At 40.9% G+C, this 18,179-nt stretch overlaps 1 protein-coding gene across 1 annotated transcript in view; it reads right to left on the minus strand.

Annotated features, from left to right (window-relative positions):
• LOC148396631 (transcriptional enhancer factor TEF-1-like) overlaps nt 1-15,569 on the minus strand; it is a 30,896-nt gene extending 15,327 nt beyond the window's left edge. Inside the window, exons 1-2 of the mRNA XM_088379113.1 lie at nt 15,296-15,569; nt 3,239-3,619 (exon numbers count right to left, since the gene is read on the minus strand). Of these exons, the coding sequence (XP_088235239.1) occupies nt 3,239-3,443 (205 nt within the window). The 5' untranslated portion in view covers nt 3,444-3,619; nt 15,296-15,569. The remainder of the gene's footprint in view (nt 1-3,238; nt 3,620-15,295) is intronic.
• Nucleotides 15,570-18,179: the final 2,610 nt, after the last annotated feature.

Consider the following 18,179-nt stretch of genomic DNA (forward strand, 5'->3'; position numbering starts at 1 on the left):
GCATTTAATGGTGGAGAGGGGGATTATTTTGTATACATGCAAGATTATTAATACAAGATTAGACACCTAAAATGGGAACATCAGATATTGCCCAAACTTTATACTATTGCTCTCTTTCCTCAGCAAGACCTCAATGTGGGACCTCCGGATGTACACTTTAAGGGGAACTTGGCATAATAAACTGCACATTCTAAACATCTTCATCTAAAGATTGGTTATGATGCGTGTACGCCTCCAGGTTATTACATTGAATATCTGCTACAAAAATCCCATCAATCTGCTATCATTCACCTTTTCTTACTCCCTTTTAGACATTCATTTTTAATTTTTGACATGTTTCTTTAAGAAGCACATCACGGCACTCTTTGCACAGCTCCTTCTTTTCTATTGCAGCCTATTTTTCTGCAACCAATGGGGGGTATCTAACCAGAGCCTGTCACAGTAAGATATTACTCATTTTATTTTTGCTCACCTGCAGCTCATTTTACCTTTACCGGCACACAAAACCACCATTAATGACAGTGAGCTGTTGAGGAAAATGGTTTAAGGGTTTTCCAAGAGAGCATACATTATGTTTTTGCTTAAGTAAAATGTGCTTTCAACATTTTTTTTCTTGAACAATTCGTCAAGTTTTCTAGAGGCAGACCATAACCGCATCCGCAAGATGGACAGAGGCGGAAAATTGTGCATTTTTTTCCACAATTTAAAGAAGCAATCAACGCAAATTATCCCCACTAAAACGGGTGAGCTGTGATTCAACAACTGAGAAGCAGTTTTGCTCTCTGTGTTTATGGATACATTTCCGCCATATTGATCGTGTTGAGGCTGCTTGTTGCCAACTAAATATTTAGCATCTCCTGATCATACTATAACTGTGAAAGATGTGAACAAGCATTGACACGTCCAGCAGACACAAAGCAGCAACGAAATTTATTTGGCATTACCTGACAAATGTGAATGAGTTACTAGCAATGCACACCGGCTGTTGTGAAGCAGGTGGTGTGCAGTGGCTTTATCACAACATTTCACTGAACCAGCTGACCACTGCAGTTCAGAACACAGATGAGGAAAGATTGGAAAAAGACCAAAGAAATACTCTTGGGTCCAAAAAGCAAAACAAGAACATAAAAGGTCACGAACATTAGTCTTTAAAATGCAATAAGTCTGCAGATGACTAATGGATTTTGACTACCTTTAGTGCTGCCTGGCAATGTCCGCACGCAAGACTCCATGAACTGAGTCAGAGAAAAAGAAGTACTCAAGACCCAAGGTCATATTTTTTTTACTTAAAGAAGTCCTGATTGGACGCAATATCATGAAGAATTCACTAGTGACCACTCTGCATGCAGAGAGAGGGGCGCGAGGGAGGCACAGCTGGTGGCAGCCAGAGGACCATCTGCTCATTATTATATTAGCTCAAAAATGGACACACACACACAAGCACAAACACATTTTCTGTTTTCTGTGTGTCGGAGGGACCTTAGGGCTCTTCAGCACTCTCTTGTGGACAACGGCTGAAACGCTAGGGGTCGCATTTGAAAACTTGAGGTGCATCCTAACATGCATTCTGTGGTCATCACAAATCCCTGCCCTCTATTTGCAGGGACACTTTGCCTGCCGCCTCGCTGGCAAGAACTGCATCATTGGAAGCCTTTTGACTTTTCTAGAGAAACCGATATAATGTACGATGGAGTCTGACACCCATCCCAAGGAAAGGAAAGGGTGTTCCATCTGTCCGTCCTGTTTATCATTGATGACAAAGCACCTCTGTGCTTACGTAGCCTAATGGATGTAAGATGAAATAAATCTGATAAAAGGAGTCTTTGAAATGGTTGGCTCACTATCTTTGAACTAGCTGGTCCAGGTGAACTTAAGGACCAGCTTCGTGTCTAATATATGCAGGTGAGTGGCACACCATACAGGCATGTCCAGAATACATAGTTGCTAGAGTAATCGTAAATTATTTCCTGCAAGACATAATGAATAAATGCATGCACACAAAACACATATTGACAGTGGTAGTCATTCTGCAATTTCCTGACACCCAATGCCCTCTGAGGTTATTTGAGAAAATACGACACGCAACAAAACAACTCTGGCTCTGTTCTTCATTTTTTCCCCATCCGTGAATTTTGTGTACTGCTTGTCCATGAGAATTGCGGGCTGTGGATGTAGGGGGGGGGGATACTGGAGTGCCTGGAGAAAATCCCCGCAACATGAGGAGGCATACTATATTGCTACCCTCAATTCCACCATACTGTGTCTTTGTTGTATATTGTTTTAAAGAAAAAACATCTCGAAAAAACATCTCTGTGCATTTTGCAATAATAGTTCCATTTTTTGTTTCATTTCATTTAATTATCTCTACATGCATTAATTAAAATGTATTCATCTCAAGGCATTTTTCATATACAGGGGATCCTCGGTTTACGACGTTGAGCCGTTCCGACATAAACCGAATTTCGGTGTAAATCGGAACAGTAATAAAATGAAAAAGTACAGTCATAAAAAAAAAAAAAGAGAAAACAGTTCCTTACCTTTATTCCTGTGGTTGGCTTGCACACTGGAAAGGGCGCTGTAAGACAGAGCCGACGCAAAAGTCCGGTGTATTCTTCCGTCGTGTGCCCCAACTAGTTCCCGCGTGCGTTACGAATCTTACGAAGAATCTTACGACGCAAAACCGCTTCAAATATATGAGACGTAAACACGAAACCGCGTAATTCGAGACCATCGTAAACCGAGGACCCCCTGTAGTATGCAGTGCGCTATTGATTCCCCTCCTTTATTATCCTCACTTTAAAGTCAGAATCCCATCCTGCAAACCTTTATATTTTTTCTCCACTGACCCTAGAATTGTTCTATTTTGCTCCACATGGTAACAAGTTGAGAGGAGGACAAAGGCCTCCAAACTTCAACAACTCGGTGCCATGATAGGTGTTGTTGTTTTAGTTAGCCACAAAGATAGGAATATTTAATGTTCGTTCGTGAACAATAGTTCAGCTTCTAGTGGTTTCTAATTGTGATTTGTTGAATGTTTCATGATAATTAACCACTGTTTTTCGTTTTTTTGGGGCAAAGGAGGTTTCTGTTTGGGGAAATGCGTCCATAACAAATCTGGCGGGTCATTGAGGCATTCCTATTACAATGCAGCACTAATTGATGAAAACAGTACAAACAGTAAAATTTATGAATGAGCATTTTTCCCAATGTTTAACATGTCTTGTTCATTAGCACTCACCATACATCTTCCCTTCATCCGACAATATAATTTTCCTTCTTCCACATGGCGGGTAAATGGCAAGGGCTTCTTGGAAGCTTTGCTCAATGTCAGGGCTCCACACCCCTTCAGGGTCTCCGTCCATTGTCTTGTCCCCTCCAGAGTCACTCAGTCTGTCCATGTCGTCCCCGGGACTCTCACTGCCACTCCAACTGCTGCGTTCCATCCTGGCAGCTAAATGTTGACAAGCTGGTGTGCGGTCAGTGCACAAGCAAAAAAACTAGTTTGTTTTGGAGGGTTAGCCCCAAATTGTTTACGATCCAAAATAATGCCTCAAAATTGGTTGGCAAACCATAGAAAAGAGAGACGTTGGTCAAAATCCCAGGGCATGTGGCAGGGAACCTATGAAAACAGGACAAAGGAAAGAAATGTTTGTGTGATGTATGCAGAAAAAATGAACAGCTCAAACGATCCAAAATGATCAATTATCAGGATTATTTAGTTGCCCGGATTCTGATGTTAGTATACACAAATTCTCTAAGAGCCACTGCAAAAGCATCACAACTACAATTATTTTTGTACTTATTTTGTAATCATGGATGCCATTTTCCAAATATGGGCTTTCACCAAAATGCTGAAGTGGTCACTAGTGTCGATACTTTATTATCTCAACCCGCATCAGTTAAATCGAAAAAGCTGTCACAGACTCGTTACCGTTTAAAATAAAGGTTCACTTTGAACATAAGTGTTTTTTTTTCTGAACTCTACTATATACAGGATTGTAAAAATTAGTGTTTGTGAGACTGAATATTTATAGCATAAATCAATTTACGGCATTCTGCAGTGTTGTTTGAAATTCATCCAGCCTGATCAGAGTAAAACTCATACCAGACGTCTTGAAGATCAACAAACACATAAGAATAAACTCAAGTATTGACAATTGCCACATTTCACAAACATTCCTGATAAACCACATGCACAAGACTGTTCTTATCGACAGTATAACCTGAATTGAATGGCCTTCACTGATGCAATTGTTAACACCCAAATGCCTTGCTATAAAGTGAGTCTAAACATCAATTTCTATTTTTAGTAGACCTAAAGTATCTGCCCACTGCTGGAGGCCTATTATTACTTCCATGATCAGCATTTTTCCCAACAACAGACAAAGTGGAACAACAAACACTACACATCGCAAGTAGAAAATAAGGAGAAAGAAAACAAACAAACATGGGATTGCCAGCTGCCTACAATTCTCCCCAAATCCCCTACGGTAAACAGCAGGGTTGGCCAAGTACACCGCACACACATACACTAATACACAATTGCAGTGCCAGCTCCTTGGGCAAACATGTCATTTTGTCAGGGCTCAACTGTTCACACTTCCCATGCGCTGTCCCTTGCCACAGCATGAACAAACAGTTTGAATTGTGTGTGTGTGGGGGGTGCTTGGAGATTAACACACGTACATATGTGCAACAGGAGCATGTAAAATTTGGCTCCATTTAAGAGGGTCCACACACTTGAGCAGTGCATGATAAGTCAATAAGAACAAACAAAGCTGCAAGGGAACATCAGATGACTTGGACTCCCCAGAACACGCAATAAATGAGATGTGCTGTTTTCACGAGTGTTTGTCCTCCAGTTCCCCTTCCGTGCTCATTCTGTTCTCTTCCATTTATGTTTCCTCTCCAAATTCCTGCCCTTTACCTCCATCCCCTCTCCTCTCCTGCCCTTACAACCCTCAGTTTTCCATTCAGGCAAGAGTCCATTCATTCCAAAGGCGGCATGTTGTTTCTACTGCTCCGGCAGTGTGTGTGACAGTGTGCATATACAGCTGCATGTCTTCAAGTGATAATACACCCAGTGGACATCAATCACCTCCATGTAAAAAAAAAAAAAAAAAAAAACAGATTTTCGTCAGCATGGATTTAAATGTCTCGTTTAGCAAGGATTGATGTTTAGCATTAATGAAGGGATTGACTAAATCAAAATAAAGACATCTACGGGTTTTTTTTGTTATATGACACACAATCACAGCTCTCCTTAACCCTTAGAAAAGAAATAGATTCATCACCTTTTGTATGCTTCGTGCCTCAATAACAAATAACACATAGATCGACAAATGTGCTTAGGATTTTTGTACATGTGATCATTTGGCCGTCAGTTCCTTCTACTTTTACGATCAGGATCACAAGGGCGTTCTCTCTTTGTCTTATTGTATGTCAGGTGCATCACGTGGCAACTAAATTCATAACACACAACGTTTTTTTTTTATCAGCTATTTTCTTCAAACACCTTTTTCAATATAAAAAGGCTTCAAATTTTCAACTGTTATCTTCCTTTGATTTGTCCACTTAACGCATCAGGTTGATATTGCAACAAATGACCATTTGTGAGCTCATAATGAATTTGGAGTCTTTTTAATTCATCTGGAATTGCTTATAATGAGGGAGTTATTGAAGGGGGCAAAAGGAGTGCATTTTTATGAGCTTCTTGCATGAGAGGGGCCCAGTAACAGATGGACGCTGGAGAGAAACATTAGTCACACAACAATCAACTCTGACTACTGGGCTTCATATCCTGAGTTACCCCTTCTTCTCCTTAAGTGTATGCATGCGTGTGCATGTGTGGGTGTGTGTGTCATCAGGCAGGCTTGGGACACTCCAGCCAGGACAGCAGGCTTCATGGTGTTAGTGCCAAACCCTCAGCAGAACACACGCAGGGCATCGAGCCACAATCCTGCAGCTGCCTTGGACCCTCATGTTCTCCCTTGGTGTATCCATTCTTTTCCTATGAAGCATATGAGTTTGTTGCAGCATCTCTACAAGCCAAAGACATGTATGATTTTATGTGCATGGCTAAAAGCCTCCATGGTCCATGTTGTTTTAATCCTGTAAAAATGTCTTCTTGTTTGCACACTGAGACGGTATGAAGATGTTGCTGGTGGGGTCTTGTTTGATACAAGCTACTCTTTTCCCTCCATTAATTCTTCAATTGGACCACTCGACAGCATCTGTTCTAACTGGTTCCAACATGTGCACAGTTTCTAGAAAGGCGGGTTTTCACATAATCCACAAAGCACAAACATTGTTCTACTTTTGTCAGGCTTAAGTGCACCCTTGAGGATAAAAACAATTTATTCTGAATTATGTAATATTTTGTCCAGAGTAAAATTTTGCCTTCAGCTCAAGGACCATACTTGTTTTTAAAGCAATTGACTATTTGACTATGTAAGAATATTTAGGTGATCTTTCATTTGTCTTGTTACCTGATCAGATTTGCAAGGCAAAAACTCTTTATGTTTTGCTCATGTTTTTCAAACAGAATTCATCCAAGAAGATCTCTACCACCGCTGACATACTTTCTGTCCCTGAACTTGACAAGGTCTAAAGGAATAACCATAAACCACATGAAATAACATTTTCTTCTCTCTGATGCTGTGGACGTTCTCTCTAAATGATTGCTTGTGTTGTAAGATGTGAAAGCAATAAATAAACAAATCAGAAAAAGCCCTCTAGAATGGCTCAAAATTATTCAGTCTTAATAGGAGGCACTTGAGATGATAATAGGTACGTGCTGACTCCCATTAAATATGAGTTTGAACGTGATTAATTCTGAACACAGCCACATCCTATTATATATGCATCTTGCAATTAGATTAAGATGGGGCATTTAAAGATTTAAAGACAAACAAAAGAAACTTAACTAGAGATGCTTGGAAGAGGACTGGCTGACTCCAAAATGAAGTGCACTACATTAACATAATTGACATAATTGATAATGTAACAAAGGCATGGATTATTATGAAAGGAAAGCTTTACTTTAGCCAATGGCCTGAATTAAAAAAAAAATGGATTAAAAATTACTGTCCAATTTAAAACCCAAATTCAAGGCTGTTGTCTTTAGATACGACGCCAGAAGGCCCAGGTCACCAAAAGGGCCACTGGGACCAAACATAGCTGTTTTCATTCCATTGAAGTTCAAGAAATGTAGTGCCATCTAGCCTTTGATTTCCTCCAGACAAGAAAAAAAGTGGTCTTTAGGAGAAAGTGTTCTTTTAGCTTTGCGGGACATAGATCTGACTGTCCTCCAGATTGCAGTGAAAGGAAATACCATGCTTTCTTAAGATGGAACCCAGGGGCAGAAAATACAAAGGAAACAGCAGGGGCCCTAAAATTGAACCCTGTGGAACACTGTTATTTTTAATGTCTTTGTTTTTCCACATCTCAATTTTACTTTACATACAGCACTTTGTATGTAGTTGTGGTTGTTTTATAGTGCACTATAAATAATTTTGAGCTAAGTTGAGAAAGGTCACCCATCTTCCTTGCTTTCCATGCTGTTTGGGAACAGCCATTGGAATTCTCAGCGCTACACTATTTTGCACAGCAAAACTACAAGCTGCATCTCGATAGCTAACATGGCCGAATTTCCCCATTCGACAGTGTAAGTGACGAGTCCTCACATTCATTGCGGCAAATAAGCAAGTATTCTGAAAAGTTTCGTTATGACTAAAGGAGGAGATGAAGTAAATACCAGGAGAAAACAGAGAAGTGACTGAACGAAATACCACAAAAGTGCTTAGCTGGTACTGGTACACTTTTCATAGAGGTCTGACTGGAGCTGCAAGAGAGTTAATAATAACCAACTGAACAGTAAGTTAGTAAATCAAAATGATAACCATCACAAAAGCAGATGAAGGAGTAAGAAACAGTCACGAAAACAAGTTTTAGTGATAAATGTATGAGGGCACTGGTTATTCCAAGCACAAAATCACTGAAATTGCCACAAATGCTGAAATACTTGTCCTTACATATGGGGTCAAATTTATTTCCACAAAAGCTGTCCTCCATGATGTCACGTTTTTGCAAGTGCATGTGACTTGATGTGTTTGTGTATCACTTTGTATTACATCTAGATGAGTACTCACATTTGCATCAACTTAAAAAGATTGCATACAATGAATAAATGGGAAGTTGCTGACACTCGCCTGACTTGTGTGTTGGCAGCTTGGGATTGATTCCCGCTCAGTGGCGGTGTGCATGTGGGTGTGACTGGTTGTTCATCTTCATGTGTGCCCTGCGACTGGCTGGCTAGACCCCAGCACCCCAGAACAGGATGATCGGTGTTGGAAATATTTTTTATAATAATATACATTTTTTTTATAAAAACAGCAATGGTGCAATGGTCTGAAACAGCAACATCAACCAGCTATAGACACAAGAAAATGTAGTGGCTACGCTGCCACTGCTTGTGCATCTCACAACACTACATCCTTTGATGGAGAATTGAGCAGAGTCACATGAGGACACGTGTCCTTGATAACAAAGTGGGAGAGCATGACATCACCAGAGCATATGTGGAAGACTACAGGCCCAAGTGATTAATAGATGAACAGGCTTTCGAGGGACAGTCAACATGACACAGATTCTATTAACCTAAAAGGCTGAGTTTCATCTTGTTTGGGTCTGGATTGACATTTTGCTTCACTAATGACTCAATTAATGACTCTATTATTCAGGAAAGAAGACGCTGGAGCCTGACGTTTCAAAGAGCTGCATATCGGAAAATTAAAAATGATCTCGTACTTGCGACTTTCGATCGTCCCATCAGGGTTTGTCACAGCGACTCACTCAAATGATGATTTATTTGGAAGTCTTTGCGCCAGGTGCCCTTCCTGAAGCAACCCATCTTTTTTTTTGTATTTGGGTTTTGGGCTGAGACTGGCAAAATTTACCCAAATCTGCCCCGATACTTAGAAGCTCACACAGATTTTCTTTGCTCATTCAATTTCACCGTTTGGTGTCCCGATACTTTTCCAGATGATCCGATGAGGTGGATCTGTAAGTTTGGTAAAGAAAGTAAAAGAAAGTATAAGAAGTATAAAAAAAAGTAGTTAAGTTATTGACTGATTTGACCTTTTCAGAAGCAAGTAGCTTACATGAAAAAAAACACAAAGACCCTTCATGCTTCTTCTGTTCTAATGTCATACGATTATTACGAGTGAGATGCTTGCTTTTTATTGTGGTGAGAACACTTTGATTCATAGGAAACTCATTATAGACCATGTCTTCATTAGCACTGAAGCACTCACACAAGGTAATTGGTCCCAGGCTGCACACAAATACAATGATCAGCTTATGGCGTGGGAAATATGATGGGAAAGTTGAAATCTTTTCTGTGGTCGACATGTGCTTTTTTTGCCGAGTCAGAGGAAGCCATTATCTAGCCTTTTCCTTATGGATAAAGCAGGGATGTGACATACACACAACACAACACACACAAGTACACGTAGAACCACACAAAACAACAAGATGTGGCACAAGAGGAAAGAGGCCAGGGGAGCTAGACCAACACCATTTAATAAGTGTGAATTTAGGAGCATTGCCCAGACAGACACTGGTGTGTGCTCGTGTGTGTGTGTGTGTTTGTGTGTACATATAGAAATACTTTAAACACAACACACCAGAAGTACCCCATCCATCCGCCACAATTAGATCCTCTTCTATCTAATAATTGCATTCACCCAACCACACAAGTGCGCGCTTATTCGCACACGCACACACAAACATACAGCCATATATGTGTTGTCCATTATATCTTGGTTATTGCTTTTTTATTTCGATAGATGTACATAGATTAAGAGGCGTGGGTTGAGGTCGCTGTAAATCCAGAAAGGCTGCAACAGTGTCTAAGCGTATGTGCAGTATCTTATTAGATAATATTCAATCTGGTCATTTCCTGTTCCTCTCTCACAAAGCAGTATAAAACAGAAGTCGAATTGAGAGATCAACATAATCAACAATGGTAAGAAAGCATACTTAAAACTTAAAAGAGCCAGCACAGAATTGAAAGTTGACACCCGCACAAGGATATTGCGGCTGGGATGTTTTTTTTTCGCCCAATCCATAGATGATGTCATGTAACCGCTACATGTTTCCTTATCATATCAACGAGTTGAAAATGTAGCTGTTACCAAACAAGACTCAAGAGACACCAAAAACAAATAACATTTGATAAAGAAGTCCATCCATCCATCCATACATACATTTTCTGTACCCCACGGGGGTCACGGGCGCGCTGGAGCCTATCCCAGCCATCATTTGGCAGTAGGCGGGGGACACCCTGAACTGGTTGCCAGCCAATCGCAGGGCATACAGAGACGAACAATCATCCGTACTCACACTCCTTAATCAGCCTACTGTGCATGTTTTTGTGATGTGGGAGGAAACCGGAGTGCCCGGAGAAAACCCACGCAGGCACAGGGAGAACATGCAAACTCCACACAGGGAGGGCTGGAGGTGGAATCGAACCCGCACCCTCTGAACTGTGAGGCGGACATGCTAACCAGTGCGTCGCCATGCCTATCTGATGAAGAAGTGATTGACCTAATATTTATTGCACTTTGGAATTGATGGATCATGGCTCACGTAAATATAGCAACTAGTGGCTGGCGAGATGATGGTCCAGTCCCTGACTACTGTCAATGTGCCCTTCAGCAAGGCACCTAACTACCCAATTTCACCTCAGATGTGTATAGTCACTCCTGACGTCTGTCCTTGCACGGCTGCAAATGTTAGTTTTGGTTCTCAAAAAAATAGAGGTAAATACCAAAGTGTTTAATTTCCCTTCAGGTCTTACATAATTATAATTTTAAAAAAATGTCTCTATGGAGTGTGTCAACAACTATAGTTTTGATATTTCTAAAAAGGTCATTCTCATATCTTTCGGCTGCCAAGCCAAAATGAAGACTGGTATGATAAAAGTGAGTTGAAAATATTCTGATGGCTTGCTATGATTTAAATCACTGCACAGGCCATTACTTGAAATGTATTTGGATGTTTTTGACATTGCAATTGTGTATGCACGTTCTTACTTGACAAAATAAAACGTCATTAAATAGACAGATTGTTGGTCGCTACCAAAATGTTGTTTACCAAAATGCTACACATTTATTCGAACCATTCTGAAAAAAAATTGCATTCCTTTACCTTCACCTGCTAGTTGAAAACTGACTCTGTTTACATGCGCTCAATAAGCCGTTCAAAAGATTTATCATAATGGCTTCATTCACATAAACAAAACACGCATAACATTTATTGTGTTTTGAAATGGAAATGCAGTTTGAAGCACATTTCACCGACACACAATCTGCTGTCATTTTACTCGTCTGCTCGTCAGCCTGAACGACCTCATAATAGACTTTCCTGTTAGTCTTGATCAACAGGTAGCGTTTACTATCGTGTCCCTCATCAGCTAATTTATGCAACATGTGAAATGTAGTGAAACCTATTTTTTTTAATCTACATTTTTAACCTACATAAATTAATTTCAGGAAAATAATATATTTTTCCTTACTGCTTGAAAACTGCCTTAAAGACTGTACATGACATACATGTCAAAATGAGTTGCACTTTAATTAGTTATCTTTTTTCAGAGATTTTGGATAATTATTTGGATATTTCTCTTAAATGATCTTGATCTGTATTGTCCTGCGTCTGTTGCTTTTTGGCTTGTTGCCAACAGATAAACCGGAGTGACTAACCCTCACTGGGAAGCCTGAATCAAACTCTTGTTTCCTGAGCCCAGCATGAGGCGAACAGGAAGTGGGGATTTCAGCTCCATCTTGCTTACTTTCCCGGCTGGCTGAGCTGACACGATGAACCCTCCTAGCTGAGAAACAGCTCACTCTGTTGCCTGATTCCTTCCTAGTCCAACCTTGGTTTGTTGTCTTCAGCCGACCTAGCAATGAGCCGTCAGTCTGCTGTCCTTATGTTCTAAGTGTAGAGGACCGGACTAAATAACAATATAAAATGAAACCTTTTTGCAAAACGTGAATTCGAGAGAAAGGATTTTGCTTTTAAATTCTATTCTGCATTCTGATGATGGTGATTATTTTTACAATTATAGTGTCAGAGACATACTTTCTTTCCTATCACACACAGATGGTAAAGTATATATTGCCATAACACGGCAACGGCATTACCTAATCTTTTGAGTGCAACAGTTGAACAAAATACGGTAACCAGAACCCATTTGAAAAAAAGTATTGCCTAAATCTCGACGAAGAAGGGCTAAAATCACAATGACAGACCAGCGGGCCTACCACAGCACATCACCAAAGCTTACTCTGCAATAAATTGTACAATCACCCTAAATATCGCAATATTGTATGAGATTGTGATCATGAACGCTCCAAAGGCAGAGGTGAAAGAGGTGCATTGTGGGTCAAATTTCATTAGTGGCTATTGGCGACAGACTGAAAGACACAGACACAAAGACTACAGGAGAGGAGTGACAGGGTGCCGGCACAGTCCGACAAGCTAGCACAGGCTCTGCTGTCCTCCTGTAGCCACAAACTAACCCCCCAACCCATCCCCACCTCTCCTACCCACCCCACCCAGGAGGATGCCCATTGTTCCCCCTATCCCCTAAACAAAGCCTACCAAACTCCCACACCAAAACCTACCCCCTCCCCACTTACTCTCATTGCCCCATGCACCCCTCAGATCCCACCCAGTCACTCCACATCTTATAAACGGTCTCTGCTGCTCCCTAAATTTCATCACATACTGTAAATAGTTCACTTTTATTTACACGTACTGCCTATCCATTAAGTACCACATTGATCCATATTTAAGAACTAGCATAAAAAAAAGTATGATTATATTATAGCAAGCTGCTTCATTGTGATTCTGGAATTACAGCTATTTCAGGTTGAGGTCAAGTGTTTTAAAGAATTATGTAATTAACAAATGAGCAAAACAAGGGTTAATTCCCAGATTTATTATCACCTGACACCTGTTGATGTGAACAGCAGGAAAAATTCTGCTCAAAGCTTTTGCCAATAAGGCAGACTAAATCTGATGTTTAAAAAAAAAAATAATAGAAGTCCGCATGCCAGATTTTGTCCTTGTGTCAAGAAATGAGACGACAGATGACACAAAAGGGAGCAGCTTGCAGCGAGCAAGTCCACCATACTGAGACCGCATTGGTTTGGTACATGAATACACACACAAACATGCACAAGTACACAGCAGTTGTGACTAAAGCACACAGAGGCCATATGGTGCGTCCTCATACACCAACGCCTGTTGCTGCTGCAACAATAGACCTGCCTGGCCGGGACAGCAAGAGGCAAACACACACAATACACACACACTCACACGCACACCAAATGGTCGTTAGTCAGCCGGTCGGCGTTGCTTAGTCCCTGAATAAACGCCTGGATTTGCATTCTGCACCTCCCCTTATCGTCCTCCCCTTCTTAACACACACACGAGCGTGCACACACACAAACATGCACACACGCACGCACACACAGTCTACAGGTGCACAGACCACTCAAAACAGATGTCAACGGAATGAAGAGGGAGGGTGGGGGGGTGGGGGAGGGCAGGAAAGTCGGTGGGGGGGGCTGTTTGCCCAGGGTGACTGAAAAGCTTTGTACACTCCAAGCCTGGACACAGCAAAGACAATGAACTAACACACACACACATGCACACACACACTTTCACAGCTAAGACAGTACTAAATAATAATTCCCAAGTAGGAATAAAGCATGCACTGTAACTGTGAATGTGTGTGACATGTAAAAAAAATCCTACATTTTAAGTCTTCTTTTACACTTCAAAACTCCTTATAGTTTAAATCTCAAATTGATTATACAGTACATGACATCTTAATGATGGCTATCAACTGATGTAATGATGTCAATTAGGAATTCTGTCAATTGGATTGTTGTTGTGGATCATCTTCAATACATGCACTCACTGGTTCTAACCACTTTTCATCAATAAAAAATTAGATATATAACCCTTATTCAAGCAAGGAAATGCTCATTACCACACATTAATACTGTAATGTCCCAGGCTACAAAACGATTCACTCGCACATCTCGGATGTTTGATTATACGTGCAAAATACAGCTACTGTTGATTTATATTGTTGTTACTAAAGAACCCGGAAATGTGATTTGGGGGATATATTGTTTTCATTTCTACTTGATACTGCTGATAGCTTTTATCATGGGTACTTTACACAACAAAAATATATACTGATACTCCACAAATACATACTGAGAGTATTTCACTATGGATTTCAACCTATGTAGTACTAGAGAGACCTTTATTAATTACCCATGCAAGAGAAACTCAAACAATAGCTCACAAAACTATGGTATTTGAATGTAACAATTGAATTTCCCAGTTCTGAATCCATTTTCTGCACTGCTTGCCAGTCTACTCAAATTGAGTGAAAAGTGGAGTACGCCCTGGTCACTCAAACATTATTGACTTGAATTTTATTTTATTTGTTTCTAACTTGTTAAGAAGTACTAATATGCATTGCATGACAACTATACAAACAGTCATCCATTCATATAAAAAAGGAGAAAAACCAAATAACAGGTGATTGTCTGGCTATATTGAAGAAAAAGCATTTGCGTTTTAGTCAACCGGGTTTTAATATGAATTCAGCAAATTCACAAAGGGATAACAAAGAGACACTCCTTGAGACATAGCAAGAGAGTTTCACCTTTAAAGTCTTTTTTGTGCTTTTTGTGCTGAGTCTGTGGCCTGTGCGAGTAGTGGCTGCCTGGGGCCTGCCTGACGCTTGCCTGGCTGTCTCCCTCCCCTCCCTCCCTGCCTCCCCCCTCCTCCCTGCCTGCCTGTCGACCAAGAGAAAAGCCGCCGATGCAACAAGTCCTCCATTGACGCTAAGCTTTGTAAACTACCAGCGTGTTTCGGCGCCGTCTGCATTTGTTTCCGCGAATCAGCCAATGCATAAACAAACTGTTAAGAAAGAGCGCAAATGCGCACATTTCGGTAAGGAAGCGATATTTGCATCTTGGGAATCGCCAACTAAAAGTGGAACGAAAGCGACATCGGCGCCCACGACAAACATTACGCATACGTTCGCATTCTTGGATAAACACTTTCAAATGGGCTTAATGCGAGTGAGTTTACATTTCTGTCAATGAAGACGAAACTGTTTCGAAGCGTCAGTGAGCACTTGAAGCTGACGTCCGTTTACAAGCAAAAAGCGGAGGAGGGGGACTCCTCCTGGGTAACTTACCCCGATTCAATTGGTTGATTCTTGCAAAATTCCCACACTTTTCCGCACACGGGTGCATCCGCTGCATGTGTGAGGTCTCCTGGCAACTCACGATCGTCCACTCGGATTTGCTCTGACGGGGGATCGGGCGCGCCGAGTGCGTAAAATACGCCGGGTCTTTCCAAGGATGCGAAATATGCGCGGAATGGGAGCAGGAATGAAATGAACGCGGTGGACTGAGTTGAACGGGGCGGGGTGACTGGCGTCACCCTGGATGGATGAAATGGAGTGAGCGAATGAGTGAGTGAGTGAGAGATGGGAGGATGGGTGGCGGAAAAAAAGAGCTGGCCGGGGAGGGGGGGAAGCGGCCTGACTGTAGTGGAGGCACACGGCTGTGTTGAACAACAAAAGAAAAGCGCCCAAACTCTTTTCAATGGGCCAAGAGAATGAGAGCAGGCAGCTGACAGCAAATCCACCCAGCGTCAAATAAAAACACTGACAGCAGAGCAGGCTGGAACATTTTCAACTTTCCTTGACATGCTACATAAAGACAAGTTGCCCTGCTATCAAGCAAAATTAAACTATTGAAAATATTTTTTATCATTTCATTATCATTATATAAACGTACACATAATTAAATTAGAACACAATATTCTCTAGTTGAGGTTTTAAAATATCCAATATTTGCAATAGACAAACATTTCATTGGTTGTTGAACATAATGTCATTTGCTGGGGAAAAAAAATGACAATAATAATGATCATAATATAAATGTCGGCACGGTGACTCACCGATTAGCACGTCGCCTCACAGATCAGAGCTGCAGGGTTCAATTCTGGCTTCGGCCTTCCTGTGTTGGATTTGCATGTTCTCCCCGTGCTTGTGTGGGTTTCTTCCGGGTACTCCGCTTTCCTCCCAGATTCCAAAATCAGGCATGGTTGGCCGATTGAGCACTCCAAATTGCCCATAGGTGTGAATGCTGATGGTTGTTCGTCTCTGGGTACCCTGCGATTGTTTGTCAACCGGTTCAGGGTGTCCCCCACCTACTGCCTGAAGTCAGCGGAGACGCCAGTACGCCCGCAACCCTTGTGAGGATAAGCAGTTAAGATAAAGGGTGGATAATAATAACAGTAAACCAATAAATACAAGTCTTGGCCGCCACTTGCTGCTAGGCAGATTTCAATCATTGATGCATTTAAAAAAAAAAAAAAAAACAGCCCCGCCCACTAGGCTGCTTCAATACAAACTTGAGCCAGCAGCAGCAGGAAGTCAGTCAAAACACAAACACACACTAAGGAAATAATGCCAAAAGCAAGACGTATTATGACACAGACATTTAGTTGATTTCAAATTTGAACCACTATGACAGATGATTTGTCATTTTAGGATTTTAATTTAAAGCTTTTGCTCATATTTAAAGAAATCCGTATAACCGCTTCATCTGGGGGCATAATTGTTTCTGTGCCACTCACAATAAAGTTCTATTCTGTTCCGTTCTATTTTATTTTCCGCTCTGACCTTTCCAATTGTTTGTGAAACCCCATTGCGTCATCCAGATCACAAGTAAACTCTTTCTTAGGGCCATAATAGAGACTATACAGTGTCAACTGAGATTCCTTCTGCCACTTAAGAACATTGCTAGCTGCTGAGGACAGTCAGGACACATTTAATTGAAGTTAGTGCTTTTCAGGTCTTCATAACACTTTTTTTGAGAAATGAAGATAACCACAACATTTGCCACACATACATAGTATCTGTATGATGCCAAGTGTTACGGTTCGGTCCTGCTTTGTTACAGGCAATTGCAATGTGTTTGACTTACGGGAAAATAACATTTAAAAAAAAAGCGAGCGAGTGGCTATCACGCACTTGGCGTTGCAACCAAGTATAACCCTATGAACAGCATTTAGATTGAAAATATAAAACACAGCCACACACAGAAATGCGTTTATTACAAACAAAATTGACATTGTATTGAACAAATTAAAGATGAAAACTATTGAAAGAAAGAGATTATGTTGTTCATATTTTTTTCTGTTGCTATGCTTTGGTTTTGGCTCATGGGCCAATGTTGTGGCCATAAAATCAAATTATGGAAAATCTGACTCAATTAGTGGGATCCCTGAACTTTTTTTTCCCCTCATTGAGACTTTCCCATCTTGCGAAGATAAAGACACTCGACTCCATTTGCCAAAGCTGTTTTGCCAGATATTACACAAAGCAGGCTTGCTGCATAAAGAACATCTGTAACGACAAACCTGTATTTGGAGTAGTAAATCCAGTTTTCATTTTCTTAGAAGTTGGAAGTTCTGTATGTAACATATGCAAATGCCAAAGCACATGTATCTGAAATATACTTGCTCTTTTGTCTCCAAAATATGTTGATATAACAAGCCAACAAAATAATGAAAACAGCTGATTATACTCTACAAATTCAATTCGGAGAGAACGAGAGAGAGAGAGTGAGAGAGAGAGAAGGCCGCATTTCTTGGCTGGATTTCAAAGCTCCTTTGAAATTACTGAGTTGGTTAATTGGCGGTTGAAGTGCAGCGTTTGAAGGACCTGGCCACGGCGTGAGACAGTTTAGTTCAGGGGTCGGGAACCTATGGCTCGCGAGGCAGATATGGCTCTTTTAGCCAAAACTTGTTGGTCTTAATTAAAATACATGCATTTAATTGTATTTAACCTGTTGTTGTTGTTGTTGTTTAAATGGTATGGCTCTCATGGGAAATTATTTTTTTTAAAAAAGGGCATTTATGGCTGCCCGCCAAAAAGGTTCCTGACCTCTGGTTTAGTTGAACGGGATGCAGAGAGATTGTCAATCATTTGCAAGCTGCGCTGTGAAAGCTGTTATGTATTTTGTAACTTATAAATTTAGAGTAAGTTTCAGCAAAAGGTAGAATTT

The sequence above is a fragment of the Syngnathus floridae genome, chromosome 6, assembly GCF_059516105.1.
Source record: "Syngnathus floridae isolate MCC-2025c chromosome 6, RoL_Sflo_1.0, whole genome shotgun sequence".
Classification (NCBI taxonomy): domain Eukaryota; kingdom Metazoa; phylum Chordata; class Actinopteri; order Syngnathiformes; family Syngnathidae; genus Syngnathus; species Syngnathus floridae.